We start from the raw sequence: 19,673 nt of genomic DNA, 5'->3' as shown, positions 1-19,673 counted from the left end.
GAAATCCACGAGTGGAGTGTCGTGGAAGCAAGTGATGTTGTCTTTCTTCACTTACTTTGAATATATCTCCTGTGGTCCTAAATTCCTTGCTGATTTTCAGTCTGTTATTCTACAACATTGGAAATAGGAGCCCACTACTGAGTAATGAAAACACTTTTTTTTATTATAAACAAAGATAACTGTCATATCAGTTCATAAGTTTCTGCAAACTCTTCAAGATACAAAGTACAGTTTAGTTGTGCTTTAGCAAGTAAGTGATAGGCCTCTATATGCCAGTCTGCCATCTTTATCACCCTGAAAAATAAAACAAAAACAATGACTCAGGAATCCTTTACTTAGTTTTACTAGGACACTCTTTGTAGAAGCATATATTTTATTAATAACATTAGAGTAATTGGGTTCATTCTTCCATCATCATCATTGCTTATTTACCAAGCTTTCATAGATACACAAAGAGAAGAGCACCATTATTCAGAAAACAGGTTCTCTTCTCAGCACTGATGGTTTTCCTTCTTATGAAGCCGTTTCTTTTGGGTGGGACCAGTCAGTGTCCATAGTTACTATCCTATGACATGAGCCTCAAGGATGCATCACTTTGTGTGACTGGATTCTAGTAACCTCCTTTGCTAATTTACTTAACCTCTCTGCTCTGCTTTTTAAAATTTGAATAGTTTATCCAACACAAGCCTAGGAGTAAGATTCACTAGTATTGCTATATTTATTTTTTGTCATATGTGAATAAAAACAGTATATTTACTTAACTTTTTAAAAAAAATTATAGATTTACAGAATTTTTCATGTTTTTGTTGATTCTTTCCTTGTAACAGTATGTACTGCAGCCCCTGTGAAGGTCCTTGCCCTAAAGTCTGTGAGGGAGAGAAGAAGACGAAGACAATTGATTCTGTAACTTCAGCACAAATGCTGCAGGGATGCACTGTCTTCAAAGGCAATTTGCTTATTAATATCCGGCGAGGCAGTAAGTAACACATTTCTCCTAAAAAAATTTCTTTGGAGGAACTGGTTGTTTTATTTGGTTTTGTTTTCGTTATCCTTTCCATACATTTCCGTGAAAATATAGCTCTGGAAAAACCTAACATAGTAAAGAGTTGTTGTCAGTTAAACCTCTCTCCTTTGCTTTTCTCTCTCTTGAGTGTTGAGAGATTCAGCAAAACTTCCCAATCCCCTTAATTGAGGTGTTCTCAAGTACGTAAGTAGATCAGGTATTTAGCCTCTGCCTCAGTTTTTCTTCCTGCAAGGGAGCTCTGAAAATCTCACAGTGCTCATCATTAACGTGAGAGTCATGTCCTATGCAGCAAGTGCATGTCCTAACATACAAAATAAAACCTAAATGGGATGTGTCAGAGCTGTGACTCATCAGATGGGAAAATTCCAGCCAATACCAAACTCCAAAACCTTTTTTGTTTTAAGTGCAAAGGATTTTTTTTGTTTAATGCCTAGTTATCTAGAAGAGTGGGAGAGAGGTTAAACTATTACCTGCCTCAAGGGTTGAAGATCACAAACTATCTTTGAGAACCAGAAAATAGCTAGAAATCTCTTTACATTTTAAAGAGATTTTTTTTTAGAAACCTAAACATTTTAGAGCTGGAAAGAAACATTTGAAATTATCTGGGCTAGACCTCTCATTTTTTCTGCACAAGGGTACCACAACTCATTTAAGAGAGAAATCTCTGAACGTTTCATGCAAGTTGAATTTTTTAGCAGATCAGATCATTTTCTCATTGACTTTTGTAATTCAGAGGTATTTTACTTTCATTTTTGATTGTCTCTGACAGGAGATCTGAACACATTAGATTTAACTTCTTTGTCCCTGGGACACATGGTCAGATAATCTATATTCCAAAAATTAAGACAAACCCACTGAGTTTGTTGTTTAAAGAAATTCTCTGGTGAATCCTTTTGTAGGACAGAGAACCTTTTTGTTGAATAAAAATCACTTCCTAACATGTCTTTTCTGTGAAGTTGTATTTTCCTTTTGAATATTTTTTAAAGATATGCATTTGGTGTTTGTGGATGATTGGGGAATTTTTATAAACTTCTTGGTATTCACTGCCTTTTCCCCCATGGATAGAGGGGAATTGACTAAGTCTGCCCTTACTTGTTTCCTCAGTATGATCTTCATTTCCTTCTTTCTGGAAGGTTTGCTTTAGTCTCTGATCCTGTGATATTTTTTTGCCTTTCTCTTAAACATTCTTATAGCACATCCTTAAACATTCTTAAACATCCTTATAGCACTATGTATTTGAACCACATTTGAGCAACACTTTGATCAAAACTGTGAGTTCATTGGTAGAATGAGGAAACTCCCTCTGCCAGTGCAGATAAGTGCCTGCTTTCCAATTTGTAGTCTTAGAGAGCAGTCTGGGAGCCCCAAGAGTGTAAAGGACTTACCCATGGTCATACAGCAAACACACCAGAAATAAGACCTGACCCTACGTCTTCCTGGCATGGAGACAGGACTCATTCTTCACTGAGAGGCCATGATGCCTATTAGTTTAAATGTAAGATATATAATTGTTCAAAACAACCATGATTTCACTGCTGTGGGTACTCCCTCCACAAAGCAGTTCACAACTCCTCCGCACCTTAGTAGACAGTATTCATGAGGTGCTGTGGCTAAAAAAAATTCATCCTTCTGGTGATGAGCCAAATATAAGATATAAGAAATTAATTAGATCATTTTAAGAGGGTGTGAAAATTTCCCAAAAAGGAGTTTCCCAGACAGTTGCTGACTATGTTGAAATTGGTGGTTATGAATTATCTCATGCTTAAAATTCAGTCTTGGTTATTAGCACAATGGCAGGTAAAACCTGACTTTGTAACCCACATGGTTTTTCTGCCAGGCAACCCCTGGATAGCCACCAAAAACTATCAAACTTTGTATAAATTAAAGTCTGAGCCATCATAACTCTTGGAAATGAGTACTACCTTTTTATTTTTAGCATTTTCAAATAAAATCAGATATTCACTGGTTGACTCCTATTCTTAGGGCCCACAAAAAGAATCCAGATTCCTCCATGTTGTCGGGTTATCTTATATATTGGCCTTATGACTTAGGGGTGGGGGAGAGAATGCTGTATTATTTTTATCATAGCAGGTTGACATCCATTTGCCAGGTTTGTGGTTTTAGGTAACTGATAAGTATGTAGTGTTGTTGATGTCAGTATTATCAAACTCAGACCTTCACCTCACTCAGACCAGGGGAATCATATGCCTATCAATCCAGCCACACATTTTGTCATTGTTAGGCCCTGTCCAAAGAGCAGCAGTGGAAATAGAAACATATCAGCAAAAAAGTTGTTCCTCAAAGCAGTACACATCGTACCCTCCCTAAGACCACTTCTGTGTCACTCTTGTATTTTTTTTAAGTGGAAAGTCTGTCAGCCTTTTACCAAGTGACTTGGTAAATGAGACTATCTTCCTCTCTCAATGTAGATAACATAGCTTCTGAGCTGGAGAACTTCATGGGCCTTATTGAGACTGTTACAGGATATGTGAAGATTCGCCATTCACATGCCTTGGTGTCTCTGTCTTTCTTGAAAAACCTGCGAAATATTTTAGGAGAAGAACAACTAGAAGGGTAAGTGGGCTAAATTTCTTGGGTTGCTGTTCTGACTAAAATAATTTTTCTGGGTTTTTTTTTATATTTTGATAAACTTGTTTTGATGTTAAGCTTATATGTTGCAGGGCACCTTTCATTTTTGTTTTTGAGAGGAAAAGGCACTGAAACCATTTTATGACAATGTCAGACCCCTAACACACATTTGATAATATTCTGCAGTGACCGATTCACATGTGCTTGGTGTCCTAACTTTATAACTGGTTTCTACTCCTCTGAGAAATGAACATTTTCTCTTTCTTTTAATTTATATATTTAGACCATAACCTCTTAAACAACAATCTTTGGATTTTTCTTAACTTGTCATTTTACCTCTATCAGAGATCAGCAAATTAACAATCAGAGGTGAAGCTTAAGAGCGCCTTCTGCAAAGAGTTTAATCAATCAGTAGTTAAGTAAAAGAAACGTTCAACGGAAATCATCGTTTCCATTGTCCTTGTGCTCTCCAGGATGTTTTTTTTTTTTAATTATAGTTAAATCATGCTGTCTTTTAAAAAAAAATAAGAACAAGAATCTGTAGTTTGTATGGATCATTCATTTCATGCTGTTGGAAAGAAATCTGAGTTCACTGAATGTTATCTGTTGATGAGTATGAAGAATTTGTTGTATTGCTAGAATATTGCTTTTTTGGATAGTCGCATTGCATAATGTCTTGCATAAAATAGTTTGTAAAACTAGAGTCTGACCTTTATTAGATACAACATTGCTTTTCAGGAATAAGGGTTTGTACATGTGCATCAACATTCCTCCTTTTAAATAAAGCACTTGCCAGAGTTAACACTTTAAAAGAAAAGGAGACTTATGTAGTAATGAGAGAATTCTTTTTAATGAGAATTTGGGAAAATAATTTAGGAAAAAGAGGTGGGAAGGTCATGGGAAAGGTTGTCTCTCACTGTTTTAACTGCCCCAACTGGATAAAGTTACAGCATCAGGGTTTCTTCACAACCTCCCTTTTTTTTTTTCTCAGGCTAATCCTTGGTCAGTCTTAAATTCTTAAAATTCCACCATCTGACATAGCTGAAGTTAAAGGGCAGTTCTTCATTCTCTCTTTGAAAAGCACACTGTCTTCTTCACTGGGAACATTGATTCTTCGGAAAAACTTGTTTCTAATTGCAAATCCAAGAAGGTTGTCATTTTGCCTAGCACCAGGCTGCCTCAGGTCACTTGGGATGTGGCAAGCTGGAAATTCACCAGTTAGGATCTTTAAAAAATGACATGAAGGTCAGCTTTCCTTACAAGTAGTAATTGTACTTCTGGAATCCCATGTATCTAGCAATAAGCACTTTTGGTTTGAAAGACCAGTATTTGAGAAGATTTCCTTCTGGTTCTGAGTGGAAATTTTTGAGACTAGAAAATGGTAGAATAGGAGAAATGAAACAGAAGAATTTACTCCATTTAATTGGGAAATTATTACAGCTAAGTTTCTGATTCTTTATGACCACCTGTAATACCTGCTGTTGAAAATGACTATTTTAAAGTTCCTGAGAATTTTAAACCTTAATTTTTTTTTTCATGGTAGAAGAATTTGTATAAACAAATTCCATTTTCACCAGTGTATCATATAAACAGAAGTCATAAACTGTGAAGGGGGAGAATTTTAGAAGGGAGATGATCATAGTGCCAGATAGTATGGGAAGAATTCAGACTCTGTGTTTTATACTGGAGTTTATTCATCTTTGGTCCATTTCATTAAAAGACCAATCAAATTTTTAAACTTTGCTACAAAAATGGTAGCAGTAAATGCTCTGGGTTGCTCTTTCTGGGATTAACCACCCATTGTACCTCTTCTTCCTCTCTGTCCCCCTTCCATGATCAAGACCACTGATGAGCTATAGTTCCTTTGAGTATCTTTGGGTATGCTTAACGTATTTTCCTTTTCGTTCTTCATTGCAGTGAAACAAAGTCTAATCACTCTTAAATTGTGACTGCAAAGCTACAAATCTGCTTCAGGCACCTCTTCACAGCTGGTATTGCCTGTATCTTCTTTCAACAAAGTGACTCAGCATTGTACCAATTTGAACACATTGGAATAACTAAAAATCATAATAATATCAGACATTTCTATAGTGCTTTAAGATTTCCAGTGAATTTTACATGTGTTATTTCATTTGATCCTTGCAACAACCATGTGATTGAGATGTCATTATTTATCCTCATTTTGTTGTTGTTGTTTGGTTGTTTTTTCAGTCGTTTCTGACTTTTTGTGACCCTGTTTGGGGTTTTCTTGGCAAAGATACTGGATTGGTTTGTCATTTCCTTCTTTAGCTCATTTTACAGATGAGGAAACTGAGGCAAACAGGGTTAAGTGACTTGCCCAGGGTCACAGAGCTAATAAGTGTCTGAGGCCAGATTTGAACTTGGGAAGATGAGTCTTCCTGACTCCAGGGCTGGTAATCTATTCAGTGCCCCACCTAGCTGCCACCCTTCCTCATTTTACAGATGAGGAAAATTAGACTGAAAGTAATTAGCCCAGAATGACATAGATAGTAAGTGTTTAAGGCATGATTCAAACTCAGACCTTCTTGACTCCAGGTTCAATACTCTGTACACTGTGCTACATTAATATCTTTATCTCCCGTGCTTCGGCCTGGGAAGCTACAAAGTGAGAGCCAGAAGCAAGGGAAACAGAGATAAAATTCAGTTTGTAACATCATATCAAACAGCTTCTTTAAATAATAACAACTCACATTTATGTAACACTTTAAGGTTTTCAAAATATTTTCCTCACAACAAACATGTCAAATAGGTACTGTAAGGATTATTGTCCCCATATTACAAATGAGGAACCCGAGTCTTAGGGGAGGGTAAGTGACTTGTCCCCAGTCACATACAACTAGGAAGTGTCAGAGCTGTTTTCCCTCTGTATTATTTCAGTTGGTGATCTCATCAGTTTCCATAGATTTAATTACCATCTCTGTGCTGATGGTTATCAATTCAATCATTCTTTCTGCGAACCTCCACTCTCACATCTTCAGTTGCCTTTCAGACGTCTTGAACTGGATGTCTAGTAGTCATCTCAAACTCAGCATGTCCAAAATGGAATTCATCATCTTTTCCTCCAAATCTCCCCTTTCAAACTCCTGTATTACTGTTGATGGCAACATCATCCTCCTGTTTCCTAAAGCTCACAACCTAGGAGTCATCCTGGACTTCTCACTATCTCTCGCCCCCCAGGTCCAATCTGTTGCCAAAACCTATCGGTTCACCTTGAAACATCACTCTCGAAAATGCTCCCTTCTCTCCTTTGACACTGCTACCACTCGGGTGCAGGCCTGGACTATCATAATACTCTACTGTTGGGTCTACTTGCCTCAAGTCTTTCCTTCACTCTAATGTATTTTCAATTCAGCCAACAAAGTGATTTTCCTAAAGCACAGGTAAGACCATATCATGCCTCTCTCCCCAACTCACTAAATTCCAGTGGCTCCCTATCACCTCCAAGATAAGACTCAGAATCCTCTGTTTGGAGTTCATAGCCCTTCAGACCCTAGTCCCCTCCTACCTTTCCAGTCTTCTCACATCTGACTGCCCACCACATATTCATTGTTGGCCTTCTTGTTGTTCCATGTACGAGACCCTCTTGTCTGTTGACTTCAGGCATTTTCTCAGGCTGTCCCAAGTGCCTGGAATGTTTCCCTCATTTGCCTACTTCCTTCCCTGGCTTCCTTTAAATCCCAACTAAAATCCTGTTTTCCATAGGAAGCCTTTTCCAACCTCTCATTTCTTGTGCCTTGCTTCTATGAATTATTTCCTGTCTATCTTATATATAGCTCACTTATTCATATCTATTTCCTTGTCTCCTCTGTTAGATCACAAATTCCTTGAGGGCAGGGACTGTCCCCAGTACTTAGCACAGTGCCTGGCACATTGTAGGTGCTTAATATGTGGTTATTGACTATCTTCAAGTTTTTTTAGTGGTTTACAAGTTCTGAAGACTCTATTGTGTTCAGGATCATAAGGAATTAAATTAAAATGCCATCTTGTCTTTTTAGGAGTCATACGTCTGAAATGTAAATAATAAGTAATTTTTAAAAGAGAAGCAAGCAGTGAGGCCTAGTGAATAGCGGCCTTGGAGTCAGTTCACATCTAACTTCATAGCTTCGTGCTATGTGACCCTGGTAAAGTCACTAAAATTTTCTGTATCTCTAAGTTGCAAAGAAGGTATAGATCTGTATTACTAGAACAAGTTCTTTCCTGGGAGCTCCCTACACAGATGAAATAGGGAGTCTGGTTTAAAAAAATGTTTTTAAGGATTCTGAACAGGCCAAATAGATAACCCAAAGTCCATGCACAAGAGAACACTACAGACCTTTCTTTACAATTCAGTTACTCTAACTGAATGCATAGTTATAGCTGGCCTGGTTTTCTTGTTTCCTGGTCTCAGCCGATTAGAAGTAACAAATTAGAATTGAAGTGGGTAGAGCGGTACCTAGAGAAAGGCACCCTGATGACAGTAAGAGTGATAGCCTTTCATCAAGGGAGAAGGCAACAACTATAAAAAGATTTAATTAGCTGTAGAAGGAGAAGGAACAAAATTCCCATGCCACAGTAGTCATCAAAGCATCATCGCCCATAGTAGTCATCAGAGCATCAGAGTGTGCCTGGAGCTCATCATGGCTCTTTTGTACTCAGGTGAACAAGTGACCAATTTTGCCTTTTCTCCAGTAAGGTGATCTGTTTTCTTGAAATTGAGTAGATTTCATCTACCAAATTTAGATGATCCAGTCTTCTCCCAGGAATGAGATAGAGCAGGTAAGAGTTCAGAAAGCACAGTAGGCTAGAGCTGTTTAGCATGGGGCAGGCAATCTCATATCTGTACAGTAATAGAACTTAGTACAGTTATTTATATTGATAATCAATAATCATATTGATTAGTCTACTATACCATAACCAAAATAATCAGATAAAAAGATCATGCTCAGTTTCAGAACAAAATTAAAATATGTTCCATATACTTTAAGAAGGTGGCAAAATGTATAATGACTTTCAGGAAGATTTCCATTAAAACAACTCAAGAAGAGTTTTATCACTTAGAAGTCAGCTTTAGTTGTCTGGCCATTTGTATAGAACAGTAAAGTAAAGATTACTGGGTTTGGAGTCAGAGGACCTGAATTCACATTCAAACTGTTTATTACCTGTGTAACTTTTCTGGGCTTCAGTACCATCATCTCCAGTCTGAAGGGCAGCAAGGGGGCAGTCCTTAGATAATTTAAGGACCTTTCCATCTCTATGTCTTGTTAAAGATCAACTCATTCTTTGAGGATCCCAAACAAACTAGTCTTTGTAGTAGTGAAATTTTAAATTATTTAGTGCCCTTATTTTGTATACCTAGGAGCTTAAATAGAGGGCTATGAAGACTCAACAAGTTTACTTTGGATTGGTCTGAAAACTTAAGCTAGTTGGTATGCTCTGGTACCTACCAATTTGGAGTAATTAAGTACCTACCAATTGGCCACAGGTTAGTACACCTAATACTGTAGCTCAGAGCCTTGAACAATCCACCTTCTTGCTCCCCTAGGAATGTTAATAGTATGCTCAAATACAGGTTGGTTTTTTTTTTTAATTGCTTCAAAATTCTACTGGTAGAAAACCTTTTGAAAGGACTGTTCCTGTCCTGCCCATTTTTGCCCTCTGCTTCTAATTTTCATCTCTGCATGCAGTGGAAGCAAGGCAGTAGCTAAGCTTTTGATCAGTAGTTAAGCAGATGAAGAAAGTGAGTTTCATTTGAGGCTTCATTAAGACTCATAAAGGTAGAAAGATGTATTTGCTTAGGGTATCTAGGACTTGCTTAGTGTAACTTTCAGCAGTGCCTTATTTGGACAATGGCATTTTGAGACATAGAATGGTGATAGGGGAATATACTTAATGTATCACAGAATCACAAAATTAGAAAATCATTAGATCACAGATCTAGAGCCCGAGAGGGATCCCAAAGATCTTCTTGTCCAACACTTCATTTTACAGATGAGGAAACTGAGGCCAAGAGAGATCACATGACTTCCCCAATATCACATAGGTAGTAAATGATAGTCTAAATTCTAACTTGGGACCAAGATGCCAATTTAAAACACTCACGTACTTTGCTTTTCCTGTTGTACCACATCACTTCTCTAATTCAGCCCTTGTCCAAACAAGAATCAGCTGTACAACATACCTAGGAAACGATTGTCCAGCCCTTACTGCGGAAACCCAATTTACACTTTCAAATAACTCTAATGTACAGGGAGTGATATTGTTGCTGTTGTTTTGCCTGGAGGTTAAATTTGTGTTTGTGCAACTTGTCCCCACTGCTCTTTATTCTGTGCCCTCCAATTAATTACTTCTCCAGGTTTAGCAAACCTCATTCCTTTAGACGGCGTGGTGTGATAGGATCAACATCCTAACCCCTACACCAATGAAAGTTAAGATAGTTTTTCTTAAAATGTATTGAAATCAGCCTTGAGACTTAATTGGCTCAGGCTGTCCACATCACTTCCTGGTCACTTGAGTCCAAAACAATCAGAATCAGGGAGCTCCAGGCACATGCTATTGCTTCAGGAATGACTGTGGGCAACTCAGGCAAGGGAATTTCATTCATTCTCCTTCTATGATTAATTAAATCTCCCTTTGTTTACTCCTGAATGGCATCTTGTTTTGATTCAATATCAAATATAAACTACCAGAGGATTGGCCTGAGTCAAGCCCAGCCCAGAACATCTGATTTTGAACCGAAGTATCAAACATACAGGGGCTACAAAACTCTCGAGTGCTGCCTGAGCCAGATTAAAATGTAATAATTAATAAATATTTATATATATTTATAATATATAATTAACAAATATTTTAATAAATTTAATAAAATAAATAAAAATACAATATAACATAATGCTAATTTGTGGTTTTCTGAGTTGAAATGAGGCCTGCAGGATCATTTCTATTTGAGTTTGATATCAATAGTTTCGAGAACTTGTCATCATCCTGCTTGCTCACCTCTGGATATTAACGTCCTTCCTAAAATATGGTGCCCAGAACTGAACACCGGAGGTGTCTAGTCGAGGCAGAGTACGTGATTACTTGCTTAATGCTGGCTACTCTGCTTTTCTCAGTGCAGCCCAAGATCACATGTTGGTTATTGGCTTCTTTATCATGCCATTGACATTGAACTTGCAGTCCACTAAAACTCTTAGGTCTTCAGAAAAATGATGGCCTCACCGTTCCTCTCCCCATCTCTCTCAGTTTATAATGAAGAGGTTGATTTCTTGAATATCAAATATAAATTTCTCCATTGTGGGCAAAGAAGATAGGGAGGTGCAGACCTGTGATTATGTCAGTGTCAACAACTCTTTCTACCAATGCAGATCTTCAACTGAGAGTCTTACTTAAATAGGAATATTGATAAATTAAATGACTTGCCCAGCATAATATATCCATGTGTGTCTGAGGCAGAATTTAAATACAAGCCTTCTTGACGCTGAGGCGTTATGTTTTGCAAAGCTCTTTATAGCAGTTATTTCATCTGATCCTCTCCACAGCTCCAGAAAGCAGTTAATGTAGGTATCATTATCTCCATTTTAGAGATGAGCAAGCAGAGATTTAGATTAAGTGACTAACAAAAGTTCTACATATTAGATCATGGAGTCAATTAGCAGGCCAGTTTCTTGAGGTTAAGGATTGTTTAATACTTTGTACTGGTATCCCCAGCATGTTGCACAGTGTCTGGAGCATGGTAAATACTTGTTGATTGAATGATTAATTTAAACCTCAAGTCTTTTGTCTCCAAATTCAGGGCTCTTTCTGCCATATGTACAAAATATTCTATAAACGTTAAAGTAATAAATGAAAGTTTTTCTTATGGATCCATTAAAATATCATCATTATAATTGCAAAAAAGGTATTCATATACAGATATTTGGATCCTCATAAATTGGCAAAGGGAAACCTGCCCAAAAGCTAAGTATCTAAGTATTGGATTTCCTCATTGGACTAGGCTTTGACCACTGAAGAGCTGAAGATTCATCTGCGTTTCAGGTCACCTCTGGTGTGCTGTGTTTTGATGCCCCCTAGGGCCAGTTCTAAAGAGGCAACCAATTTTTTTTTTCTTCTCCAGACCTGTTTTCTTCTATTTGGGTAGGTCCCATCATCAACCAAGTTTAGATTACCCAGTGTTTTTCCAGGAAGTATACAAGTAAGAGCTGTCATTGGTGCTAACCCTATCAAGCCTCTCTTAAGGTAGAGATGTAGGATTTATACCCATTTTTGTGGGGGAAGAATTTTCTTACTCCTTTTTCCCTATAACTTTAACTCTCAGATGTGCCTCTCTTCTCTAGTCTAAGCAACAGTCATACTTATAATTGTCCCTTACTCTTTCTCTAGCCCTTCAATGAATTCTTAGTATTGGGGGCATTAACTCTGAAATCAGCTGGGAAGGCCAGATTTTTGAGGAGGTCTATGATACAGATTAAAAAGCTAAACCTGGGTACAGAAATGAGTTCATTTGCCCAGGCAGCTAAAATGGATTCCTGGAACCTAGGAGAAAAACTTGGTTCAAAGTTTACATACAAGAAAACGATTTTTTTAAGTACTTGACTTGCTCAATTTAAAATATTTAGAAAAAAGTGAATCAAAAGGAAAACCAACTTCTTATTAAGTTAAACAATGAAAGAAATTGAGCTCAGAATACATACTTTTATTAAATTAATTGAATATTAACTCTAAAAAATTCAGCATAAGCTAATGGGGTAAGTGGTTTCAAAGGCAGTCTAGTTTTGTACATGAGTTATGCCTTAATTCTAGGTTAATAATTGAAGACTTTTTAAAAGAGATGGTCCCAAAGCTTGAATTTTAAATAGAATAGCAATCTGGCCAGATAGAAAAGAGAGAGGTAGGGGGACCATCTCACATGTGTGTGGTTGTTGTTTTGATGCCTTTTGGGGGACTTTAAAAATTTTATATAGTATAACAAGTGCCTATGCTTTAATAGCATTGGCTTTTTCCTGATTCCCCTTCCAAAACTTTTAAAAGTTGCTTGCATTTATTGCAAAAACATAATCATATTTTAAAGTGATTAATCAGAGATACAAATTTCATTGTGTCTGACACTCATTTGTCAAAATCATGACTCATAATTCATGTTTTCCCCTTTGGGAAAAAGAATGTTTTGTTCATTGAGGTATTTTGGTGCAGTTCTTTCTTACTAGGGAAATGAAGATAAGGGAAGCCATATTAAGCATTACCTAGGATTAAGATGAAAGTTAGCACTGATTTATTGATTCTTTCTTCTGACTTTGAAACATCATCATTGACAGGACACTCTTTTCCCCTATAAATCTAATCATCGACAGGGGCTTTTCCCCCTATGAATCTTATTGAATTAGTCATAGGAATAGTTATTTTCGAGTTGCTTCATATTGACAGTAGAGAATCATCTTGGATTCATCTGAAAGTGTTGCACAGGGTGTGTTAGCTAATGCAATTACCAGCCCATGGCCTGTCTCCATCACATCGTGCTATCCAGGATTCCATTCTCTCCTGATGGGAAACTTGTATTAAGGCCCAAGGATAATGGCAACTTTTTTTTTTAAACAGCAAATATATAAGTTGTTCTGCTTGGTTAACAGAGTGTTAGTGTTCTGTTTTATACTTATTTTATGCATATGTATATCTTTGTGTGTATGTATACATATACATACATACACATATATGTATATATAGTACTGTACTAAGAAAAATTATGAAGGCATTTGCTGTGGAATAATACTAGTAATAGCCTCTTGTATAAGAAATATTATTTGTTCATAATAGAGGTCATAAAAATTAATTAGTGTCTTATCGATTTTAGTGTGTTGTCCTTGAATCATTTTGTTACCATTGTTAATAGTAACTATCTATTCTTACATACTGTTAATAACCAAATCCATTATTGTCAAGGGAAATACATTATAAAGCAGGATGCTAAAAAAGAAATGTGTTGACTAGCTGGCAGCAGAAAACTATACATACATTAATATTCATTTATCATTTCACAGGAATTATTCTTTCTACGTCCTTGATAACCAGAATTTGCAGCAGCTCTGGGACTGGAACCTCCATAATCTGACAATCAAGGAAGGGAAAATGTACTTTGCTTTTAATCCCAAATTGTGTGTTTCTGAAATTTATCGAATGGAGGAAGTATCAGGAACTAAAGGTCGCCAAAGCAAAGGGGACATAAACACTAGGAACAATGGAGAAAGAGCCTCTTGTAAGTTAATGTTCAAAAGTATTGTTTAAAAAAATAGTAATGAATAATAACCTTTTTCTAGTTATCTTGTCCGTTTTGTTGTACCCCAACCCGTTTCTTAACTTACTGTAGAATTAGACCATAGGCTATGTCAAAATGGATTTTAGAAAAAAATGATGAAATCCTTCAAAATTAGTATTATGGCAAATCATCCTATTTTTGTGCTTGTATATTTCCTTTAGTAAGCATGTGTGTTAGCAAGATGAATAATAGTGTGTGTCTATGCTCAGATTGCAGTGTGGTATTTCTGGAATACACACAGTAGACTGTCTCTTTAGACATGGATATATAAACAGAATCTAGCATAGATTCTTGTTTAAAGAAGGGACAATGGCTCACCAGGGCCACTGCGTTGGGCTAACTGAGCCCTTACTATCTTAAAGGAGTTACAGATGTGGAGTTAGCCAGTAATACAACCACAGCAGTGTCAGCCACCAACAGTTCCTTGAAACTGTTATAGTAAGGTTTCATAACCCTTCCTCCCCCTTCCCCCTCCCAACCTTTCAACCGGTGTAAGGAATGAAAGCATAGAGAGAGCCAGAAAATTAGAGTTTAAATTGATTTTGAAATTGAAAATGCCTATTATTATACTTCTACTTATTGTTGTAAGATTTACTTTCAGGCCATTGTAACTCATTTGTAAAAATGTACTCAAAAGTTATCATACAAGCTTGCATTCCAGAGTGGTGATTTTTTTGTTTTAGGGAGATATTTCCAGAGGGGATGGAGAGAGAATAATGGAAGTGAACCAGAAGCCAAATTGAGTTGAGGAGTTTACTCCCATCTCCATTATTAAAAAGCTAAAATGTGCAGTTAGTTAAAAACTTTCATCCCCTTTTCTTGTAATGAGGAAAATGATGGGAGAGGGTTTGGGGGGGCGGGTAGATATTTTTAAATAACCGAGGTGGTTTGCTAAAGAACTCCACAAGTAGTTTTTATATTCAGCTTTAGTTTGCTCTGTTGGCAGCTGGATTAGCATGATAGACTCTTACCCTGCTGGATCAGAAGTCCTTAAGCCAAGAGAGATTTACCTGGAAAGCTGCAGAACGTCTTCATAAACTAGGAACCCAATCTCCCTTGCTTCTTTCTCTCACTCCTAGCTTTTCACCCTCTTTAGCCATACCACTTCCATGAGAAAACAACCCAACCATCACAAAATTCCATGTAACAATATTTTGAAAACATATTTTTCTTTAATTTTTTTAACTAGTCTGATCTCAAATCATGAGTATTAAAAACAGCCCCCTCCCTGGGAAATAATTCCCACATTTCTGACCACCAAGTAAGTTTCTATGGCATCTTCCTGAGCTCAAATTAATATATTTTATCTTCGAGTTCAGTTTATCTGTGCATGGTTAGAGCACCATACTGATGGAATCAATGTGTCAGTGGTTTCATTCTGCTAGCTTTACTCTGTTTCATTGTCACAAGCTGTGCTTCTCACTTCAGCCTTCTGTCTTCTAAATACATGCTGTTAGTCATACAGGTGACCAGTCAAGAGAGTATGGGTGGGTCATTCAGGACAATTCCATTGTCCTTACTAGAAAAACAATTCAGAATGCATGTCTTACTCTGGGTCAGTCAGGACAATTCCACTGCCTTTGCTAGAAAAGCAATTCAACATGTTCTGCTGATGACAGCAACATCATCCTTGTGAACCAAGGGATAATATGTAGCATTTGAGTTATTTTCTCAAATATCAATCATTTAGCTTTTTCAGCTTCCAAGATTGTATAACTGGCTATTGTAAACTGAGGGCAAGTGTGAGCTGGAAAGGATTTGTCTTTACTGTCCCCTTTCATATGAACAGGTTGGCTTCCCAAGCAGCCACCATATTCCTTTTTCATATAGTACTTTTGCCTCAGTTTCTCATCTGTAAAATGAGCTGGAGAAGGAAATGGCAAACCACTCCAGTATTCTGCCAAGAAAACTCCAAAATAGGGTCACAAAGAATTGGACGTGACTGAAATGATTGAACAAAACTTTTCTTATCTACCATTTAAAGATATACAAGTAAGTGTGAGGCCATGATATAGGCATCTAGTTCTCAGATTGAGGGTTCTTTCCTAATTGCTAATATACACTTGACTGTGAGATAGAAAACCCAAAGGGCCTTAGAGAAATCTCTTTTTTCTTCCATACTCATGCAATATTTGTTTTCTATGCTTTGGGAAGGAACTGGCAGAAGGAATCAGTTTTTCTTAAAGCTTGTTACTCCCTAGCAACTTATGCTCCCTATTCCAAACTGAACTGGGACAAAACATTTGTGTGCCCAAGGGACAGGGTGTGTACTGAAAAGTGTGCTACATTTGGAGTCAAGAGATTTGGGTTTAAATCCTGCCCCTGATACTTATTAGCTATGTGACCATGAGCGGCTAAATGGCGCAGTGGATATAATGCTAGGCCTGAAGTCAGGGAGACCTGAGTTCAAATTTGACCTCAGATACTTACTAGTTGTGTGACCCTGAGCAAGTCACTTAAACTTGTTTGTCTCAGTTTCCTCATCTGTAAAATAATCTGGAGAAGGAAATGGCAAAGCGTTCCAGTATCTCTGCCAAGAGAACTGCAAACAGGGTCACAAAGAGTCACACATGACTGAAAAGCAATTGAACAATAAACAACAACGAATAGGGGTGAATCCTATAGTTTCTACCTACAATCATAGGGTTGTTTTTAAAAATAACATGAGGCAATGTTTGTACAGTGCTTTGTAAACCTTAAAGCTCTTAATATAAATAATAACCCTTCTTTATCATCATTATCAATCCTAATCATTAGGGTTTAGATAATTGTCCCCTTTGAAAGCTATTGTATTCAGTTTGTTATGATAAAATATCTTCTTGTGACATAGAAGCTACCAGTCCTACTCATTTTTAGTCCCAAACCAGCCTAGGGCCTTAAACTTAAGGTATCTTCCCAATTTCTTCATTGACAAGTGCTGAATCAGAGTAGATTATTATTTCTTGGAGTTTTGTCAGGACTGGGCTTGGTAATTACAGTTTTGTCATTTTCACCATGGAAGACATAAATCTAAATAACAGAAGCCAGAATAAATACAAGAGAACTCAGTCTTGCACAGACATATTTTTTTGCTCATAATTGAGCCCCACTGTTAGCTCAAGTGTTAGTGGGGATTGGTTAGAAAGATAAGATCACCTTCTCACATGTTCAAGTGGTCTACTATTTTGAGTTAAAATAAACTGTACAGGTTCATTACTAACTACACTGGATTATCTGACAAATGGCAGCCCTTCCATTTCCTTAGATATATGTCCAGGTCATGTGGTCAGTATTCAGTACAGTTTTCAAAAGACCCTAGAAGTTGTCAATTAAGAATTAAGAGTTAATTAAAAATTAAGAGTTGCTAGTAGAAATAAAGCCATCTAGAAACTGCAATAAAAAAAATTGATGATAGGGCTAATTTCAGTAAATAGTGTGGGAAAATTATCACCATGTGACTATGGAAAACAAAACACATTTTGTCACTAATTGACATTTCTTTGTGCTTCAGGTGAAAGTGACGTTTTGCATTTCATTTCCAACACTACAATGAAGAACCGGATTAAGCTAACATGGCAACGATATCGTCCTCCTGATTACAGGGATCTTATTAGCTTTACTGTTTACTTCAAAGAGGCGTGAGTATCCATGGTCAGAGCCTAATGATGTCATTCTATAGATAGCGCAAAGAGTGGATAAGGTTCCTCTTTTGACCATTGTGTTTATTAGCTGAATGAAAAATCAAGTGAGTCAGCAAAGGCCCTAGGGAAATCACTGCTATTTGTAGTGCCCTCTTTTCATCCTCAAGTGCCCTTCTGTTCAAGCTTTCTTTGGCCCTCACCTAGTGCTTAATCTGGTGGGAAACAGAAATAGGAAAATGTTAGTTTGAAGTCTTTCATTATTTAGTGGGCATTTAGAGATATTTAACTTAAATAATCTAAAGATAAAAAGCTTTTCAGACTCATTTATGCAACAAATTGTGTCTCCCATACTATCATACTTCTGTAAACTCTTCTTACCCCTATAATATGTCTGCCATATTTCATCCTTCATGTCCCTTGTCCAAAGCTACTCCCAAACTTAAAAACAGAGCACTGGGGGATGTAATGCTTCCTTTAAGTCAATCTCTTTCAATAATTCCACCACCACTGTGGTCTTTCTCCAACACTTGATCTTATGCTTTTTCCTCTCCTGTGGCTATACCTCCTTCTCTCAGGGAGCCTATCTATTCCTGTGCTGCAACTGCCATCTTTATGCTGTTGATTCCCAAGTCTACATTTTAAACTTTAATTTCTTACCTCAAGCTCACATTTCTAAATCTCAAAAAGCTCCATTTCTTTTTGAACTCAATAAACTTAAAATGAAATTCATCACTTGAACTCCAAAATTGACTTTTCTTTCCAGTTTCCCCATTCCTACAAATGGTACTTTCAGTCTTTTGGTCCTTCAGCTTTGCAACTACAGAATCACCTTGACTCTTCCTTTTTCTTTGTTCCTAATCAATCACCATATCTATTGTCTTACTCTCTTAATCAGTTGACTCTTTACTCTGAGGCTCCAAGTATCTAGTCATTGTAAAGAAATTGTGGCAGCACTAAATACTCCCTTTCTCCTGTTTCTTGCTTGCTGGCTTACATGGAGAACAATGGCTGTTCCATAATTTGCCACTTGGAAAGGATATAGCCAATTGGAAGGGATCAGTCTCTGATTACTGGGAAGAAAACTCCCATCCCTCAAAGAGATGGCAGACTCTAGGTCTGTAATGAGGTCTACATACATTTCAGAAATAGTTAATATAATGATTTGTTTTGCTTGATTATTCTTACTTGTTACAAGAGAAGGTTTAGGGTAGAGGGGGGTATATAATTGGAAAGTGATAGTAATGTTAAACATTTTAAAAAATAAATAAAAAATGTTAGAGTCCCAACTATAATTCACTGTTATTTCATGTCCCCTGTTTGTAGCAATGTTTTTATAAATTCATTTTAAAACCAAAATAGTAAAATGCCTGCCTGTTTTTGTGGTCTATCACAAGGTGACAGTGGAAAACCACAGTAGTGTTATTAAACTTACTAATTTAAGAGGCAACTTTTTTTTTTCTTTTGGAATAATCTGAAGGCTTTGACACCATCAGTCAATTCTCAGCAAAGATTTATTAAGTATGTACTGTGTTCTAAGCACTATGCTGAGAGTTAGGGTAACATAGGAAATAAGAACATAGTAGATAAAAGCTAGTCTTGAATTTTCAAGACCTGTGTTTAAGTCTTCCACTGAAACATACTTACAAAGTGATTTATTGGTAAGACTTTTAACCTATAAGGGTCCCAGTCAACTCCCTAAGACTGTAAGTTAGGGATGACTTTCTGGTCTGCATCTGTGGAGGTAGTTTCCATACTGGTAATCCTGCACATGGAAGAAATTGCAATTCTAGACCAAATAGTTCCATATATAAATATGTATATACACACATGCATACATATATCACATGTATGTGTAAACGTATGCATGTACCAGGTATGGAATTAGGTACTAGGATTACAAAATTTAAAAACGACACAGTCCTGACCTTAAGGAGAATATTCTCCAATTAGGAGTGGAGATGGAGTACACAGAGAAATATAAAGGAGAGGGAAGGATAGAATTTGGAGCTTAAAACTTGTTTTTAAATGTTTAAAAATTGTTTTAATATGTAATTGGGAAAAATGAGATTTAAAAATAATAAAAATATTCATTTCTGGAAAAAAAAGGTATAATGGAAGGTATAAGGTATAATGGAAG

General features: G+C 36.8%; 1 protein-coding gene across 2 annotated transcripts in view; it reads left to right on the top strand.

The window, feature by feature from the left end:
* IGF1R (insulin like growth factor 1 receptor) overlaps nt 1–19,673 on the top strand; it is a 379,535-nt gene that overhangs the window by 308,678 nt on the left and 51,184 nt on the right. For both annotated transcript variants that reach the window (XM_027851666.1, XM_027851668.1), the window contains 4 exons: nt 828–976; nt 3,454–3,598; nt 13,642–13,856; nt 17,407–17,533. In XM_027851666.1, coding sequence (XP_027707467.1) covers nt 828–976; nt 3,454–3,598; nt 13,642–13,856; nt 17,407–17,533 — 636 coding nt within the window. The remainder of the gene's footprint in view (nt 1–827; nt 977–3,453; nt 3,599–13,641; nt 13,857–17,406; nt 17,534–19,673) is intronic.

The sequence above is a fragment of the Vombatus ursinus genome, unplaced genomic scaffold (genome assembly GCF_900497805.2).
Source record: "Vombatus ursinus unplaced genomic scaffold, bare-nosed wombat genome assembly UNPS02009205.1, whole genome shotgun sequence".
Taxonomy (NCBI): Eukaryota; Metazoa; Chordata; class Mammalia; order Diprotodontia; family Vombatidae; genus Vombatus; species Vombatus ursinus.
The sequence above is the reverse complement of the archived record's forward strand: the minus strand, read 5'-3'. Positions and strand labels throughout refer to the sequence as shown.